This window comes from Haliotis asinina, chromosome 8 (genome assembly GCF_037392515.1).
Source record: "Haliotis asinina isolate JCU_RB_2024 chromosome 8, JCU_Hal_asi_v2, whole genome shotgun sequence".
Classification (NCBI taxonomy): domain Eukaryota; kingdom Metazoa; phylum Mollusca; class Gastropoda; order Lepetellida; family Haliotidae; genus Haliotis; species Haliotis asinina.
In genome coordinates, this window is record NC_090287.1 from 48,419,591 (window position 1) to 48,440,325 (window position 20,735).

At 38.1% G+C, this 20,735-nt stretch overlaps 2 protein-coding genes across 3 annotated transcripts in view; both read left to right on the forward strand.

Moving 5' to 3' along the window:
- The window catches only part of LOC137294654 (ral GTPase-activating protein subunit beta-like), a 374,261-nt gene that overhangs the window by 171,846 nt on the left and 181,680 nt on the right, over positions 1-20,735 (forward strand). The gene's annotated exons all lie outside the window — the stretch shown is intronic.
- The window catches only part of LOC137294986 (1-phosphatidylinositol 4,5-bisphosphate phosphodiesterase beta-1-like), a 133,755-nt gene that overhangs the window by 52,485 nt on the left and 60,535 nt on the right, over positions 1-20,735 (forward strand). For both annotated transcript variants that reach the window (XM_067826222.1, XM_067826223.1), the window contains exons 2-3: positions 10,303-10,383; positions 15,751-15,819. In XM_067826222.1, the coding sequence (XP_067682323.1) occupies positions 10,303-10,383; positions 15,751-15,819 (150 nt within the window). The remainder of the gene's footprint in view (positions 1-10,302; positions 10,384-15,750; positions 15,820-20,735) is intronic.

Consider the following 20,735-nt stretch of genomic DNA (forward strand, 5'->3'; position numbering starts at 1 on the left):
TTGTTCCACATTATGTAATAGGTGCTATAGCGCGGATGTCTAATTACTCGTGACCCCAAGACCCTTGTTATGGCGAGGGATGACTGTATCATGTCCTTACGTGATTATTACAGGCAGCTGTGTCAAAACTGGAGTCACAGTTCTCACTGCATCAGTAATAACTTTCATTTCTTCACTTGGGAAGGTCATGCTGTGACTACTGAACCTGACACCTGACCCTTTCAATGTCTGAGCCAGCATCCTCCAGGATATCAGTGCAGCAGGAAGTGCTTGTATTTGTCCAGCTGAATCTGTAGCTGGATCATCCACAAGATGAAATGCCGTCCATATGTCTAAGCCATCTTATCCACCCTTGAGATACAACAATCTTAGGAGATGATCTGTCTGCTTGATGACCCTTATGGTATCAATGTATTGACCACAACTTGGCGTATTCACCGCATCATGTTGTAGAGGGGATTGCTGCTTTTGGCTGTTCCAGCTTTGCCCAGGTAGCCTGAGATGATCCATCCTGGAGCAAACACACCATGGTACAGAGTTCATAGCATGAACTTTGTGTACAGCATTAAGCTTACATATTCTGCAACAAACTGATCCTCATTAAAGTATATTTTGGCCCTCTCCTGCCCGTGATGCAGTATACCTTTCCCGTATACTCCCCGTCTGTGATATTGATGCAACATTACTCACTCACTCGTTCACTGCCAGGTATCATCATGCTCTCAATATTGTTGTTGATGTAGGTGCAAGTCAGTTGTTATTTATGACTCCTCAGCAATATCGGTGTTTAAAACTCCCAAAATTCCAAGCCTTACAGGGGAACTGGTTACTTTGAAATATTACCAATCCAGATACAAACTTGCCTGTCAGGTTTTCAACAACAGCAACCAAAAAAACAAAGCACAAAAAATCAGATTTCTTAATTGTTTACTGCAGGAAGCCAGACACATTTCTGTAACATTGTGTAGCTTTACTATAGCGACTGCCATCTCCAACCTGTGCAAGCTCCATTCACATTTTTTATGAGCATCACGATGAACTACATAGGGCTAACAGGCAATGCACTGAATGTAGGTAAACTGAAAGTACACTTGTGATTGGTTATCATAACTCTAAATGTCCAGTCATAAGTAGTTAAAAATAATTATCATAAATACCTTTAATGCCTCAAACTGACTTCAAGAGAACCTGTCTGATAATGTGCACTGGACGCGATAGTTTTGAAATGTGACTGAACATGCAGAAATAGAGTGTTCCAGACGGTTGAAGAGGTGGAAATTTTAAATGCTGGCAATATTCCAGTGATGTCATATCATGGTTTCACAAAATGTATTGTTGGTGGAACTAACTGCAAGCTTTTAGAATGATGGGCTAATGTCTCAGCTGCTTGGCTACTACACACTGGCCACAGGCAGCCTACACGTCTACAACTGTTCAAGTTTGGATTGGGTGAAGCTTGTGATTGTTTCAGAGTAGATTCATATATCTACATTCCCTCTTGATAAATACACACCAATTTTTGTTTTGAACACGTTTTGACACTTGTTAAAGCTGTCTTCTTAGGACCTTGGTTGTTATAGAATTAGGCAGAGCGTCAGTTGTTGTGTCCTTTCATCCTTCCTCATTGAAGGCCTGATGTGGTGTTTCATGTAGCTCTGCACTATGCCGGGATTGCCCATGGGATTGGTAATTGTGCAAAACCAAAGGGTAATCTGGCTCAATTGCCTTTGTGAGTATAAACTTGCCAAATAGAGCAAAAACACTAACAAAAAATCAAACCAACCTGTGCTAATGTTATTTTAAGAACTTGCATACCAATTCATTTGTAAAATGGCTAAGTGCTGAGGAGAGTTTCCAGTACTTAAAGGAATTTCTTCAAGAATGGATTTTTGAGATTACGTTTGGTCAGGATAAAAACTCAAACGTGATTAATCAATATATATTTCTGTTATGTTCAAGTGGGATTTCATGATCTAATGAGATGTGAAAATAAGATTCTGTCTCAAATGCATGTGTATTAGAAGTTTCTCCACACATCAATAACAGTAATTTGTTTTGTCCAAATGCAGAAGGCATTGTCTTATATTACAAGACAAATGGGAGCTACCATTAGTGTGATTAAGGCTATGGTTATCTTTGATATAAGAGAGCTCACAATGATACACTCTTATTCTCAGTTACTCACTGACCTTCTCTTCTGTTCTTTATACATTTACACTTGCATGGGACTGTAACATGCACTTAGTCTGTTGTCATTTTAAAAAAAATGTTACAATGGCCTTTTGGTGCATCTGCTTTTTATCATGTTTTATGATCTGATACATAAAATTCATCTAAAGACATCTGCCACCAGCTGGCTTTGTTATATCAAACTCTCTTTCACTCACATAAGAATGCAAGATTGGGGTTCAATTCCCCATTTCTTGTGTCTGATGTTGCGATACACTCACTCACTCATTCATGTACCTCATGCTGCTCTGTGCCCTGTCAAGTTGCTGTGTACGTCATGCTGTTGTGTACCCTGTCAAGCTGTGTACCTTGTCAAGTTGCTGTGTACCTCATGTTGCTTTGTACCCTGTCTAGTCAAACTGCTGTGTATGTTTCTGTGTACCCTGTCAAGCTGCTGTGTACCTCATGTTTCTGTGTACCTTGTCAAGTTGCTGTGTACCTTATGTTTCTGTGGACCCTGACAAGCTGCAGTGTACCTCATGTTGCTGTGTACCTCTTGTTGGTGTGCACCCTGTCAAGTTGCTGTGTGCCTCATGTTGCTGTGTACCTTGTCAGGTTGCTGTGTACCTCTTGTTGCTGTACACCCTGTCAAGTTGTTGTATGCCTCATGTTGCTGTGTACACTGTCAAGTTGTTGTGTATCTCATGTTGCTGTGTACCTGTCAAGCTGCTATGTACCCTGTCAGGTTGTTGTGCATCTCATGTTGCTGTGTACCTCATGTTGCCGTGTACCCTGTCAAGTTGTTGTGTGCCTCATGTTGCTGTGTAATTATTATTGTTTTATACCTCATGTTGCTATGTACCTTTATAGGACTCATTGCTGTTATTATTGCTTTGTATGTCTCATACACGTCTGTAGTTGGAATATCACTAAGGTGTAAAGCAGTGTTTATGTTGGTAACTGTAGCAGTATTGTCTTTTAAGAGTGATTACAGTCCAGCTAATGAAAGTAGTTCCTACGCTGAGTCTTGGCAATGTGTTTCCAGTCAAACATGAAAAATACCAGGTTAGCAGAGTTTATCATTGTCCTGGGGCTCAATAACTAGGACTTGCCTAATTGGCTGATTCCAAATCCTGTTTATTGCTTCAGTTATCAGTAAAGCTTTGTAAACTTTTCCAGTGTATGCCTTTGTCTGTTTCTCTCATGTCATTTCTGACTGTACAAGCAGACATTTTGTCACATGCGAGAAGTATACATTCATCATGGTTTGTGTTCAGTATTTTGTAGTTTGGCATTTTATCTCGTCAGGACTGAAAATAATGATACTGACACCATTGTTTATTTCTTCAGTGAACATGTGCAGAGTAACTGTTTTTGTTAGGTGGGAATTCGATGAAAAAAGCCACTCCAACACTGACCATGTGAAATATCCTGACACCTTTAATATGAAATAAGAACATTTTGATGAATCAATGTCATTCTGAATGATGTGACTTAATAGTCAAAGTACTTGTGCGTCACAAGACGAAATTTCAAAATTTATTTGAAAGAAAAATAAATGTGTGTCTTCATCTATGTGAAGTTTGTCTGATAAACCATATGTCTGTGTAGGCTACAGACAAGACTGGTGATGTTTGACCTATTATAACCAATTTACTGGTTCGACATGAAAACGAAAACTGATATGCCGAAAACTGATATTCTGACTTGCACTTGGAAAACTTAGAAACACTCTCAATTCTTCCAATATTTCCTTTTTCCCACAGGAAGATAAATTAAGTTTAGTTTGTTGTTAATGTTTTGGATGTGAATGTTTTAAATATTTACCCATAAATGACCACTCATCTCTGATATGTCCTGAGCAGTCGCTGTCTAAAATCCCAGGGCTCTGAGAGTGGAGAAACTAGTTCAAACTAATAGCCACTGTGGTGATGTTAAATTGTTCCTTTCTTTGCTTCATTTGTGGCAGCTGTTATTATTTCCTTCCATGCGTTTAGTATTATGCTCTGTCCGTCTGTCCAAACTTGAATATCTTAAGAAGTGTTGACTTGATTCTTTTCATATTTGGTACCTAGGTTCATCAGAATATAAGACAATTCCCAGGCAGGTTTGTGACCTTGACCATCATTTCAAAGTGACAAAGGGACTTTAACCTTTTACCCTTGTCAGCGAGATATCTCAAGAACTGTTTGCAGGATTTTCTTCATGTTCAACAGTGTTCAACACCAAGCTTTATCTAGGTTTGGTGACCTTGACTGTCATTTCTAAGTCACAAGGGGACTTTAACATTTTACCCTTGTCAATGATATATATCTCAAGAACCATTCAGAAGACTTTCCTCATACTCAACACCAAGTTTTATCTAGGGAAGGTACAGGGCCCAGCCAATTCTGGTGACCTCCACTTAATTTTCAAGGTCATGATGACACATAAAACATTTCATCATGTTAAGCTGCATGCTAAGTTAGTCAGCGAGGTATCTCAAGAACCGTTTGCTAGATAATTTTCATATTCAACACCAAGCTTTATGAAGGGGAAGGCGCAGGGCCTTTTGGTGATTTTGGTGACCTAGACATAATTTCTACAGTCATGGTGACGATACTTTGAAGATTCTGACCATGTTAAGCTGCATGTTAAGCTGCATGTTATGCTTGTTTGCGAGATATCTCAAGAACCATTCACCGTTGTTGTTAAAAAAAACTTGCATTATATTGCAATATTAAATATTCTCTGCAGTACCCCCTCCAAGTTTCACCCCATGTTATGGATCAGTGATAGATACTTGCTGGGAGATGTCCCCATGGAGACTGCAGACATGTACTAATGTAAGGGAATTAGACATCAATCATCATCTTGATGACTGTTTAACATCTGAATATTCACTTAGGCTGCCTGGACATAGTGGGATAATAAAACCTCAGGTTCCTCCACTTCAGGTGGCACAGTTGGAACCTTGTTAGTAGTTAAAGTGTTGTCATGACAATGTTCATTCCCAGTATGAGCATAATTCGTAAATCTCATTTATTTGTGTTTTTCACCTTGATATGCCTTTAAAATTTCATTTTCACTTACTCACCTCATATGTATTTTGGTTCTAGCTGCATTTTAATTGTGACTTTGGTCTGACTTCTTTCTCTACTTGTCTTCTGGAGAGCTGGACTCAACATCTTTACAATAGCTTTAATGATTCCCAGTACTTAACGAGGTTATTGTGCATCACCACTACACAACTATTGTTCAATCTGTATGTTGCCTTCCATCTAATTCTGCAAATTTCCACCATGTCACAGGTGGCGCAGTTGCAGAAGACACTAATCTGTGATGAAGAGTGAGTCATAGCTGTGATTGTTGAAGATACCGATTTATTCAGATTTTGACCTTTAATCTGCCTTTAATACATTCATTGTTTTTGTTTTTTTTCTAAGATTAATTTTGTCTCAGTGACACTCTTGCTTGAAAGCCGTTAAAGCAAATGAGGATTCCTGGATGTATGTGAGTTTCACTCAGTACAGCAAGTCAGTGTGGAATAGTCCTGAAATTACTGTTTTCAGACTGATCCCATCATAGTAACATCAAGTGACTGTCAAAATGGGACACAGGGGCACTGTCTTGTGCTTCTTTTTGTATTTGATAAGCTAAGCATCAGTTTCGGTCAACAGCAGTTTTTGTCAATGACACCAGTTTCTGTCAATACTTTGCAAGCAGTGAACGTAATATGATGATGTTGATTTATTCATTTTGTTTAGACTATATAGACTTTTCACACAATTCACTTGCCAAGGCATGAACAAAAAGGCATATTTGGCCCAGAAATCTGAAAAAAAGCTGCTACCTCCCACATTTTTACAAGAAGTATGATAAGGTAACCAATGCTAAAATGTGCATCTGCTTGTATGAATTTTTCATATGTGGAACAGCTTTCCATCATTTAATTGATGGATTAGTAGCAAGAGGAAATTAATAAAACATGTTTTTCCCTTGAATTGTTGATAGATTAGAGTGCTGTGGCAGGTAACGAAGATGATACGTTTGTGGAGTAAATTAATTCTATTTTGATGTCTGCCCTCATTATTCTTATTGTGGGTTATTGAGTGAAGACTCAATTTGGAGTAAATTCTAAGTGTATGGACTAATGCTTTGGTTTTCTTTGCTGCTGCAGTGATTTTAATACAGAACAAGAGAATGTTTGTCCCAGTTATCGGGATTACAAAATAATGCTTTTTCACTCAATTTGCAGAATTTGCATTATGGACCAGTTGTCCATCATAGCCATTGTGCTTTTATATTTCATAAAACAAAGGCTTGATGGATATCTCAAATCTTTCTGATGCAACACATTTTGTTTCCCTCCTTCCACATGCAATACTCAGAGAAACAGTGACAAAGAAAGAAATACAAACATGTCTTGCAGTATTCCTTGAGGTATATGTATGTGTATCTCTATTAATTGTGCTGATTCAGAGGTAACAGGTCACGGAGTCACAGGAATGATCAGATTGATGATATTTACAGGTCAGAGCTACAGGTGTGATCAGATGATGTTTACAGGTCATAGCTACAGAGCTACAGTCTAGCTAATATCACGTAACTGGGTCAATACTGGGCCAGTGAAGTCAGAGCATCAGGCCCATTTAAGGCATTCCGTAACTGGGCCTGTACTATTTTGCACACTGGCGTTGAACTGGCCCAGTACAGGCAGAGAACTCTGACCCAGTATACAGCCGTAACAGTTGCCTAACTGACCCTTTACAGATTGACCGGCATTGGCCCTGTTATAAGTTTAATACCGTTTCTACAGGCTAAAGCAAGCTGATACCAAACAAAAATAATCGGAAGGAGAAAAACAAAACAAAACACAATGTTATAAATATGAGTTTATTTCCTCCTGAATTGAACTCATGTTTTTGAATTAGATATGCAAACAGGATTTGCGTGATCTAAAAACATGACATATATGATGAATGACCAAATGTTTACAATTTTCAAAATGCTCTTGTGTCAGCAAAATTTATACTGCATGTCGGTATTCAAAATTTAGCTTAACACTTAACTTGTGTAGCAAAAGTAGTCTTTACAAGTGATTCAAGACAAAGGTTGTTACTATTTAGAGTCACATTAAATCAGTTTACTCTCAGAAATATGGAAAGTGTCAACCTCCACCTTTTGGCCACCTCTCTAGTGCAGACGACATGGTCCTGAGATAATCTCCCACAATTCCCCACTGCCTCTATTGGGCCAGTATTGGGCCAGTACAGCATTGTGGTGTTGTGTTTACAGGAACCATCCATATGTGTACAGTTTTGCCTGTAATGGGCCACTAAAGGAAAATAAGCACTGGTCCAATATTGGCTCTATGCTGGAGTACGTTATGCCAGTACCAACAGTATAGGCCAGAACGATGCCAGCACTGACCCAGTAATGTGATGTTAACTGGGAGGTGTTTTCAGACTGATGATGTTTACAGGTCATAGCTACAGAGCTACAGGTGTGATCAGATTGATGATGTTTACAGGTCATGGTTACAGGTGTCATCAGATTGATGGTGTTTACAGGTCATGGCTACAGGTGTGATCAAATTGGTGATGTGTACAGCTCATAGCTACAGGTGTGATCAGATTGATGGTATTTACAGGTCATGGCTACAGGTGTCATCAGATTGAGGGTGTTTACAGGTCATTGCTACAGGTGTCATCAGATTGAGGGTGTTTACCGGTCATTGCTACAGGTGTAATCAAATTGGTGATGTTTACAGGTCATGGCTACAAATGTAATGAGATTGATGGTGTTTACAGGTCATGGCTACAGGTGTGATCAGATTGATGGTGTTTACAGGTCATGACTACAGGTGTGATCAGATTGATGGTGTTTACAGGTCATGACTACAGGTGTAATCAAATTGGTAATCAAATTGGTGATGTTTACAGGTCATGGCTACAAATGTAATCAAGTTGATGATGTTTACAGGTCATGGCTACATGTGTGATCAGATTGATGGTGTTTACAGGTCATGACTACAGGTGTAATCAAATTGGTAATCAAATTGGTGATGTTTACAGGTCATTGCTACAAATGTAATCAAATTGATGATGTTTACAGGTCATGGCTACAGGTGTGATCAGAGTGATGGTGTTTACAGGTCATGACTACAGGTGTAATCAAATTGGTGATGTTTGCAGGTCATGGCTACATATGTAATGAGATTGATGGTGTTTACAGGTCATGGCTACAGATGTGATCAGATTGATGGTGTTTACAGGTCATGGCTACAGGTGTGATCAGATTGATGGTGTTTACAGGTCATGACTACAGGTGTAATCAAATTGGTGATGCTTACAGGTCATGGCTACAAATGTAATGAGATTGATGGTGTTTACAGGTCATGGCTACAGGTGTGATCAGATTGATGGTGTTTACAGGTCATGACTACAGGTGTAATCAAATTGGTAATCAAATTGGTGATGTTTACAGGTCATGGCTGCAAATGTAATCAGATTGATGGTGTTTACAGGTCATGGCTACAGGTGTGATCAGATTGATGGTGTTTACAGGTCATGACTACAGGTGTAATCAAATTGGTGATGTTTGCAGGTCATGGCTACAAATGTAATCAGATCGATGGTGTTTACAGTTCATGACTATAGATGTGATCAGATTGATGGTGTTTACAGGTCATGGCTACAGGTGTATTCAGATTGATGGTGTTTACAGGTTATGGCTACAGGTGTATTCAGATTGATTATGTTTACAGGTCATGACTACAGGGGTATTCAGATTGAGGGTGTTCACAGGTCATTACTACAGGTGTAATCAAATTGGTGATGTTTGCAGGTCATGGCTACAAATGTAATGAGATTGATGGTGTTTACAGGTCATGACTACAGGTGTAATCAAATTGGTAATTAAATTGGTGATGTTTACAGGTCATGACTACAGGGGTATTCAGATTGATGGTGTTTACAGGTCATGGCTACAGATGTCATCAGACTGATCATATGGAAGGGTGCTATCTCTTGATACCTTCCATATATGGCACTCCAAACCATTACCCATCCTGGTACGGAGACCATGTAGCTGCATTTCATCTTGTTTCATCTGAGATAATGCAGGTTTCCATGGTGTAATTATATTATGAAAAGTCAGCCTGTCACTGTCACTGAAAGACTGACTATGATTTGGTTTGACTAAAACTTTAGTGACTTGTCCCTATGATTATTTCAACTGAATGAATCAACATTCAAGCTAGTATTTTCAAATCTGAATTGCAAGAAATCTAGCCTCATTCTTTCATGAGAAATTACATTAGGCTTTCATGTCATACTGAATGTCTGTACAGTTTAAAAAAGGCATGGTTCAAACTGTTTTTGAATTTCAAATGTGTCAGCTGCTTTTCTGAAAGAATTCAGATTGGCACAGCCCATCATTCCACAGACCATTTGCAGGACCATCTTTTGTTTAGGGAAAATATGAAACTCTCTTGCATCCCCTACCAGGATGTTACTCTTGGCGTAACAAACATTGAATATTTATTGATATCACTGACTGATGACTTCCTTTCTCCTTATGCTTAATGATCATGCAGTTAAATACACATCAAACAGGCATGTGTTGACTCATTGAATCAGTCCTTTCTGCCCAGTTAGTCGTGGTAATTGAAACGCACATGTAATATCCATCACCGTGTCATGTGGCTCTGAGACCATTTGATGCAATGTTAATTGCTTGTTAATGAGTCTGATCTTTCATCTCATCAGTAATCAATGATGATGTGGAGTTAATATTGACATACAGCTCTTGATGCTAACAGATGGCTGGCCGTATCGTGACATTTAGCTGTGCGCCTATGTTTAGTGATGCTCAGACTCTCTATGTGGCTGACCCTTTACGTTTTGAAAAAAATATAACACTTATGAAAAAAAAAAGAATAAAAATGTTTCAGACACTTGCTGACACATCCAGTGTTGAACAAGCCACTTACACTGGAGCTTCCATGCAGAATTCTCACATAGGTCTAGTTTTGCTGAAGCTACTGATGAAATGTTAAACTGTTCATGTTACCTTGATCTCCATGTCTATCTAAAACTGTGTCAACAAGATGGTTATCTGTATTGCTCACATAAATGTCTCTGTTTCCAGAGCTCAACAGTTGGATCTCATGTAACCCTGAAAACAGACGCAAATGGCTACATCATCTACTGGAAGGACCAATCCAGCAAGGTAAACTTTCTCATTGCAGTCACTCTCACATGTGAAAAAATATGACAATCAATGTCATATTTTCAGCTGACTAAATCAGGGTTCATAATTTGACATATATTGTCAGAAATATGGATTTCCATGGCTTCATATTCACCAAACTTTTTACTTTGCAAAAACATGCCTCTCTATTTTGATCCTTAAATGAAACTCAGTGTATTTTCTGAGACAGTAAAATATGTTCATTGATAATTTGATAAATTATTTAAGACACAACCTTTATTTTCTGATCGTATGGTAATTTGTCTTGGAAGTTTTTCCCTAGCTGATGAATTATTCACAGTGGATACAGCCTGAAGAAAGTGACCCTGTTTCATCCATTTTCCACTCAGACATCAGGAGGCTGTTGGATGTTTTGTGCACACTTAAAATATTCCTGTTTTAATTGACTAAATTTTCTTCAATATTATGCATTGTCCGTTTGGGGTTTTGTGTAAGTTTGTCCCAAATCTGCTTGTGAAGAAAACATTTCTGTTTCATTATGTGATCCAAATTCAAATGATACATGAACTTGGTCCTAATGGTGATGTAGGACATGTCAGGAGAGTGCAAATCTAGCAGTTTTTGGTGACCAAAATTCTGTAGCGAAATGTTAAACTTTCGAAAATTAAAATTAAAGACAGGTTATGCTGAACTTTTTCAAAAGTGACAAGCCAGTTATTAAGTTTGGTTCAAATCAGAAATACCCCTGAAAGTTGACAATGGTTTAGGTTGCCGGATGTGAAGTGAAAGTGAGATTACAGGAGATGTTCATCAGCTCTAGGATGACTTTGAACCATTATAGGTTAAATATTTTCTTTACAAAAACCCAACTTGTGGACTTGATAATCCAGGAATGATTGTCTTGCTCACAGTTTGGTTGCTTTAGTTTTAATCATTGCAGCCACATTGAAAGTAAAGTGCTTGAAGTTCTCACAACTTCACAGTTGGTTCTTTGACCTAGTTCAACTGTTCTGATAGAAATAATATTCCTCAAGTACTAAAGCTTCAATGTATATTGCGGCACTATTAGCTTGATGGTCATATTTATCTTCTGTTTTAGGTATTTACTGAAGGTTACACATCAACATTTTTTCACTTGAAGTTGATAACCCAAACTGTCCTATATGACTGTTCTTGTCATATATATTTACTATAGTATGTAATGCATTGTGTTTTGCTGAAAACATGAAGAAAGTTAAAACATCCATTGTACAATGCATTGGTAGTCCTGGGCAGAAGTGCTTTGCTGATTATTCAAGTCAAGTTAGCCACTTCCTTCACCTGTAAGGACTCTATGAGACTTCATTGCAATGTTAAATCATTCACCACATTGATTAATTAGCCAGTCAACCACCCATCCAGGCCAAACCTTCTCCCCAGCATGTGAGCGTGATAAGGGTTGCTTATCAAGAAGCTATACTGACATATTGGGAGGTATCACTTGTATGCTAAACACTAGATCTGCAGCTGTATTTCTTACAAATGATAAAACTTAAGTTAATAGACACAGTATATATAAGATATTGTGAAGAAGAATCAACTGTGAAGTAGTCATGGAAACAAACTCAGAGCTTGTTGTTTCCTATTTATGAGTTTTCTAATCAAACATAAATAACATAACTGGCAAGAGATGTAATTGAAAGCTAATCTGACATCACATAAGCGAAAAGAATTCACTACAAAAAATCGTAATTTGCAAATCACTAAATCATGGTTCATTACGTTTTTCCCCAGAGGAATCCAAGAGATTTGAGAATGTAAATTAAAAAGCATCTTGCCTTAGGGCAACAGACTTGGTTCCACTGTTTTATTCATCCTGACATTTCTTTGTGGCTCCTGCATATACAATTGAATCAAGAAGTTGCTACCGACATTTGGAAATAGTTGCCTTGTGGTACACACCACTGTTTACATTGAACATGTAAATTTGGTGCTCCACAGTCTTGAAAAAATTGTCCGAAGAATCATCTTTAAATGAATGATAATGAAGTGAGTGTGGATGATGTATCACAATTCTTGTTCAGGTAATGGAATTATGGACACTTCCTGTACAGGGTTCTTTGGTCACTTATGCTTCATGATTATTAATCATCAAATGAAATTGAAACCTTACACTTGTAATGTCATATCTAATGGGCATGTATTTGCAGTGCTATGACGTCTCATGAGTGCTGGTGAAAAACCTGGGTGACGGATAGTTAAGAAAATTGATGAAGACATGCATATCTTTTGATTATGCATGCATATTAAAATAGTCCTTGTGATATCTTAGTCCAGTGTAATTTGAATGAATGAAATTTGTTGATGAAATGCTCTTCAGATACTAGCAGCATACCTAAACAGTTGTCAAATATTTTAACGTATTTCTCAACTTGTTGAAAGAAAATAGCTCAATCAGTGTAACTCCAGGTATATAGCATAACGCTAGGTAGATAACAGCTTGATAATGCCATGTAACTCACAGTGGCTTAACAGGGCTACTGGATAACACCATGTAACTGGCTATAGTTAAACAGAGCTACTGGTTAACATAGTAAACGGTATTTTGGTGTAATGGGGCTACAAGATAACACCATGTGCCATACTGTGGTTCAACACCTCGGCTACCAGATAACACCATGTAACTGGTATAAATAGACAGAACTACTAGATAACATCATATAACTCATTTTGGTGTAATGGGACTGTAAGATAACACCATGTAAATGATTTTGGTTCAACAGGGATACTAGATAACACCATGTAACTGTGATTCAACATAAACAAACCTCAAGGGTACATGAGCCCATGGACCCCGAGGGACCAATGAACAACATATTTATCTTATTGAACTCATGAATTTTAATTGAGAAGTGTTTGAAGCACTGGTACAGCCTCATAGTATGGCGAATCATTTCGTCGCCATTGTGCAGATGACATAAGGAAAACAAATTTAGAGTTATCTCCCATTTACTTTCAATCGCAGAATATCGGTAATTTCCATGCATCATGCATGATTCAGTGTTATTCGAGATAATGAAGTACTACCATGAAGAACCAAATGAGTTTGGCATTTCCAGCAGTGTACATTGAAAAAAATACATTTTCTGTAAGCGTGGTACTTTGAAAAAAAATACAAGGGCTCTTAGCCAATCAGAAAGCGACATTCATGTGTGAGTTAAGATAAATTGCAATGTACCCCGCTGCTAGTAGCAACTCATTCAGTACTTCGTGGTAGTACTTATCTCAAATAACACTGAAGCATGAATGATAAACAGAACTTATTGAATTTGTTTGCAAATGCAAATTGATGGAAGGGAAATAACTCTAAATGTGTTTTTCTTTGTGTTGTCTGCAAAATCTAGCAATGGCTGTGGAAGAATTTGCCTCTCATTCCAACTGATGCATGTTGGCAAAACGTTGAAATGTAGTCCCTGTGAACATGGATAAAGGGAATTACATCACAATGATTTTAAAAAAAAAAATATGGGAAAGATAGCAAGATGCAAGATTCAAATCATTTGATTCACATAGGTTGGTTAAAGTGTACGATCCAATACCCATACTTCAAACAGTTCAATATTAATTGAGGTGTTTGGTAAGATAAATATGTTGTTTACTTGTCCCTTGCCTTTCAGGCTCAGGGAACATGACCGATGCCTTCCTCATGACAAGTGAACAACTTATTTTATCTTAATCTACACATGAATGTCGCTTTCCGATTGGCTAAGCGCTATTCTATTATTTTCAATGTACACCGCTGGGAATTCTGAAGTCTTCAGGTGCTTCATGGTTGTACTCCTTTGCCTCGAATAACATTGAATTACGCATCAAGCATGGAAATTACCGATGTTTTGCGGTTGAAAATCGATGGAAGGGAGATCACTCTAAATCTGTTCCTTGTATCGTCTTCAAAATGGCGATTCGCCTCAAGTTCAACAGAAGTGCTTCAAACAGTTCAAAATTAAAATTCAGATGTACGGTAAGATAAATACGTTGTTCACTGGTCCCTAGGGGTCCATGGCTCATGTACCCATGGCCCCCTCGCGACCAGTGAACAACTTATAATATACCTCAGAAGTCGAGACAAGAATTTTATTGTATTCAAGGTCTCCAGCCCACGTACAGTTTATGAAGTTATACATAAATGTTTGTTTTACAAGTCATTTGTGACTAATTTTTCTGTAATTCATTTCTTAACTTACTGGCGTATTCTATAAACAATGACAGATTCCTGATATTTTATTCATTGCAAATGACAGGTTTGACAGGTGATAATCTGGTATATATTTCTTTCTACTGTCAGCATATCATTTACAGACAAAAGTGAAGTGAATTTTATTATCTACTGCATCTTTGCATAATGGACGGATTTTTTGCTTCCTTTGAATGACCATTTTCCTTCCTTCATCAAATTTAGCAAACCTAGTCTAAATTTTATGAACTTATACCTTAAATATTTTTCAGGTTGGAGTAAAGTTTTAAATGTCCTGTATCAATAATAACGTGTGCTATGATTCAAACTTGCCAAAGAAACCTGACAGTGGAAGTCGCGGTGGCTAAGCAGTCTAGGCGGCTGACTTTGTATGCTGGCGATTAGGTGCCTGACTCTGAGGGTGCAGGTTCGAATCCCGCATGGGACTCAACCGAAAAAGTGCTGGAATTTGTACTTTTACTTTGGAATTTGTGAGATCCCAAATATGACATATGTTGCATAGGCTTAGCAGGTTATCTCTGAATGACAACAGTCTTTGATGTCAACAATTTATCATAGTTTTATTTCGTGGCCAATTGATACAAATAGGAACAAAATGGAAACTACAAGATTTTATGAATTAAATCATTTTGATGTAATACTGAATGTGCATGAATCTTATTCTGGTGTAACTGGTACAGCTATAGGTAACCAACCGTATCAACATAGGTATCCATGGTATTACTGTAATACTTACAGGTAACAGTATAAGTACAGTGATCTGGAGTAGAACTCAGAATCATTATTGAATTTCATGCAGTTCTCTCTTTCATACGGAATTAATGCATGATATCATGCAGCTGTCTGTTATATAAATATCATTTAGCTGTGTGTAGTATTATTGTGTTATTGTATGATACATGCATCTCACTGTGGTATAAATGTGATGCTAGGTAACAGCATGCAGCCTATGATGAGCGTGTGTATTATTCATACACCTTTAATGTCATCTGAGGCATGTATTCAAATATCACGATTTACATCATTTGGTTTGCTTAAAGTACAATGTATTCTGTTGTTTGGTACATTTGAATCTGTGCAAATCATAAATCCTACAGAATTCTTATTGTTTCACTTTTGATGTTTGTTTTGTTTTTTGTTTTTTTTTTCAGGAGATGGATTTTATTGATATCTCCCAGATACGAGATACACGAACAGGGAAATATGCCCGCGTGCCCAAGGTAAGCACTTTTGTTAAATTGGTGTGTGTATATATATATAGCATGGAATAGAATGAATTAAGCCAGATATGAGGACATAAGTACTGTTGTTCCATATTGGCCAGACCATTTAGTCATGTATTTTGATGCTACAGACATTTTGCACCTGAAAAACCTACACTGTACCAGGAAGACTTTGTTGATACACAATTTATTCTGAAAGGCATCATGTCACAAGAATGTAACTTCTTGTTGTTTCATGCAGTGGTTGAGTTCAAACATTCTAGCACCATACACTGATTGAGTTTGCACAGTCTGTCATCATGCAGTGATTGAGTTTAGACAGTCTGTCACCATGCAGTGATTGAGTTCAGTCAGTGTCGCCATGCAGTGGCTGAGTTCAGACAGCCTGTCACCATGCAGTGATTGAGTTTAGACAGTCTGTCACCATGCAGTGGTTGAGTTCAGACAGTCTGTCACCGTGCAGTGATTGAGTTCAGTCCGAGTCGCCATGCAGTGGTTGAGTTCAGACAGTCTGTCACCATGCAGTGGTTGAGTTCAGACAGTCTGTCACCATGCAGTGGTTGAGTTCAGACAGTCTGTCACCGTGCAGTGATTGAGTTCAGTCCGAGTCGCCATGCAGTGGTTGAGTTTAGACAGTCTGTCATCATGCAGTGGTTGAGTTCAGACAGTCTGTGACCATGTAGTGGTTGAGTTCAGACAGTCTGTGACCATGTAGTGGTTGAGTTCAGACAGTCTGTGACCATGCACTGGTTGAGTTAAGACAGTCTATGACCATGCAGTGGTTGAGTTCAGACAGTCTGTGACCATGTAGTGGTTGAGTTCAGACAGTCTGTGACCATGTAGTGGTTGAGTTCAGACAGTCTGTGACCATGCACTGGTTGAGTTCAAACAGTCTATGACCATGCACTGGTTGAGTTCAGACAGTCTGTCGCCATGTAGTGGTTGAGTTCAGACAGTTTGTCACCATGTAGTGGTTGAGTTCAGACAGTCTGTCACCATGTAGTGGTTGAGTTCAGACAGTCTGTCACCATGCAGTGGTTGAGTTCAGACAGTCTGTGACCATGTAGTGGTTGAGTTCAGACAATCTGTGACCATGTAGTGGTTGAGTTCAGACAGTCTGTCACCATGCAGTGGTTGAGTTCAGACAGTCTGTGACCATGCAGTGGTTGAGTTCAGACAGTCTGTGACCATGTAGTGGTTGAGTTCAGACAGTCTGTCGCCATGCAGTGGTTGAGTTCAGACAGTCTGTGACCATGTAGTGGTTGAGTTTAGACATGGTGACCCAGTGGAATTTTACTGACTGTGAATTGAAATGTGTGTGTAGACCATACAGGAAGACTAATTCTACTAATCATTGTTGCACCAAAATCAAATGGTGATCTCCCTTAGAGATTCTTCCGTTGTGTCAAAGCTCTAATAATATAACTTTTTAAGACTGAATGTGGAATGTGATAAATTCTGTGAAGGCAGCATATTATTTGTTTTCAGTTCCAAATATTTGTTCAAGGAATTTTGATGGGAAATCAAATACGTGTAAAGGGCCAATGGACAATACAGTGTTATTGTGAGTCAGACATTGTCAGTGTCGTCATCTTCACCCAAGCCTAGGTTCCATGATGGTGAAACTTTCATGTGCCATCCATGGTGACACCTGAAATTTTTTTCAGTTGTTTAAATCTGTTTATCAGTATGTACACAGGAGCAGTCGCAAAATAGCAATTACAGGGGTATTTTTATCAAGCAGATAAAGTAAAACTATAACAACATTATTCGTCAGTTTTCCAGTGCTACTCACATCCATATAATTGAGGTTATATAGGGTGACCTTCAAGGACCTTTGACATGAGCCAGCCTTCATCAGAAAGAGATGCCAGTGAACTGACATCAGGTAGAATCGCACACCTGATCATGTTACAACTTGGATATAGAAGTGAATATTTATAACGCCAGTTTTTATGTATACATACATTTAAGGGTAGGACAGCCTCATAGCTAATATTATTACTCATTACAACAAAATCCCTGTTCACTTTCCCTTACAGGAATGTTTTAAACCCTCCTACCATCTGCAGAACATTGCCATTGTTCTCTTACAGGTCACATGCAACCAAAAAATCAAACATGATTAAAAGACAATTATCACTTATTCATGACATATAATATACATTGCTGCTTGTAAAAAATCAAATAAACAAAACTGTAAACGTACAATCGCGATTCCAAAGTGCAGTATTTTGTACTTCAGCTTACTTCCCTTGAAACGAAACCCTTGGCAGACCGAACCCAGTCATAGCGGGTTGCTGTGCACTCAAGTGTAACGATGGCTTCCGATTGGCTGGTTAATTTGCTGACACTATGATCTTTTTGCTGGGCATTTTAGAAGTATGGCGAGTCACAAGAAAGTAAGACTCTTTATGGATAACAACTTCTTTTATTGTGCTTGATGCATATGGATTCATAACAGCTAGCTGTTACATGGATTTAAACAAGATGAGATTGAACTCACTAACTCTGCTGCTATAGCAATGTAAAACATTAAGCAATAGAAGTGACCTTCACAAAGTGAAATTCAGGTTTTGTACGAAAACTAAACACACTAGCTCTCTCCCAGGGTATATCTCACTAAGAAAGTACACCATCTCCATATGAAGTAGCCTATCGTTAGCTACATCAGTGCATTGCCTTTTTAGTCTCGCCAAACTAGTGATCACAACGATGGCTGCCTATGGATGCAAGTATGGCAATAAAGGACATTTGTTGTAGTATTTCATCACAGTATGTGATTAATTCTTGAGGTCAGAAAAAGCATTAAGGTGATATTCTTCCTCCTGAAATATCTTCTTATGAGATGGTTTCCATCACTATATTGATTTTTGTCATTTTTATCAGTTTCTCTTGAGAATTAAATCCCGCAAGAGTGACTGATAAACTGATTATTGATCTCACCTTATGTACGGGTTGTCTGGGACAGATGACAACAATCTTGTCCATTTTCTGAAGCTGATGCAAACTTCATCCAAATGTTCACAACATTTGCAATTGACTGAGTGTTTCCATTTAAGAACAACCTGTCTCAGTGACACAGGTGCCTTCACTCAGTGACACAGTTGCCTTCACTCAGTGACACAGTTGCCCTCGCTCAGTGACACAGTTGCCTTCACTCAGTGACACAGTTGCCTTCACTCAGTGACACAGTTGCCTTCACTCAGTGACACAGTTGCCCTCACTCAGTGACACAGTTGCCTTCACTCAGTGATACAGTTGCCTTGTCACAGTGATACAGTTGCCTTGTCACAGTGATACAACAGTTACCTTACCTCTGTTTATAGCAGCCCCATAAATATTGCTCAAATGATGACAGTTTGTGACAGAATCAGTACAAGATCTAAGTCTTAATTAAGAAAATTAACATAACTGTTTTCTGTATCAATACATCTTACTTGTTAGCCACAGAAGTTGATACAGAGTAGGTGTTTGCATCTCAGATGATTAATCTTGTTACAAGTGTCAAACTTAAATGGACTGGGTCACCATGCACACCCTTCTACAAGGGAGTAGCCTTGCCACAAGCAGTACATGCTTTAGTTTTGGTACATGTGTAATGTTGCACTTGTGTATACTTGTGTATAGTGTCATGCAAATACCATGTTGTAATTCCCTAGTCAGACCCTGAGGAAATCAAACAGATGTCAGTGTGTAATGCAGATTAGACAGGTTGTCATACAATGCTAGTTTCCTGTTCATTTTGTGTTTTCCAGACAACTTACTCTTAGTATGTGTTTATTTATCCAAGTTTTCTGCATTCTTGTTTATAACCTAGGAAAACATGTGACTTAAAAAGAATTTCTTCCACAACCTATTTAATGACAATTTTTTCTTTTGAAAATATGAGAACAGGCCATTTTACTTTTTGTGTGCCATAGATTTTCTTTACATAAAAAATACATTGACAGTATTGTGATTGGTTTCAAATATTTGTAGTTTGAACATGTTTGTGTTCTTTTCTAAACCATTATTTAAATGAAACCCTAAATTTGTCAATTCACACCATCTCAGATGGAGAAGAAACACTTTCATTTATTGATCTACTTTAAAATAAAATAGAATATGGAAGTACATTTTGTTTAATTTTATTGTTTTGAGGAAGAAAGTGAAATTTCCACCACCAAGTAGATCAGTTATATGACTGCTTATCAATATAGAAACTAAAATATTGGCAAAATGTCATAATCAGTATACGTTGTTAGGTTCTTTTTCTTTAAACTTTTTAAAATCATATTATCAAGTTCAGTCCCAAGTGAAGGCACCAAGGTTGATATCCTGAGTTAGGCACATTTACATAGTATTCCTGGACAAGATGCTTTGATCCACATTGTCTCCATTCAACCAACAGTAAAATGGGTACCCATGAGAATGTGCTGGCATTGTGAGAGTTTAGTTCATTGTGGCTGTATGTTCCCTGGGAGTTCAAAAAGTATGGGAAAGAGTCCTATGACCACGACTAGTAATCTACATAGCACCATGAGCAAACCATGAGCTGGATATGAGCACCATGCAAGTTGAGTATAGCTGTTCTGTCATATATGATTTTCTCAGAAACCATGAAATATTGTTGTGTGAAAAGCATCTTAACATAGTAGTCAGCACTTCAGTTGTGAGTGTGTAGAAACCTAAACAAAAACACAAAGTCAACGAACAGGATTGTCCTGATAATTAATAAGAATACTGTTGATACCTCTCATATTGGGTTGCCTATGTTTTTATCACCATTAAAAGATTTTTTCTGAAATGGAAGACCTGCTTTGGTAAAGAACGCTTCCTGACAATAAATCAGAATGTAATGAATGCTCCTTCATAATGGGCACTAAGTGTAATGGAAGACGTCATTGATTGCGTGGTTCCCCCTTTGGACC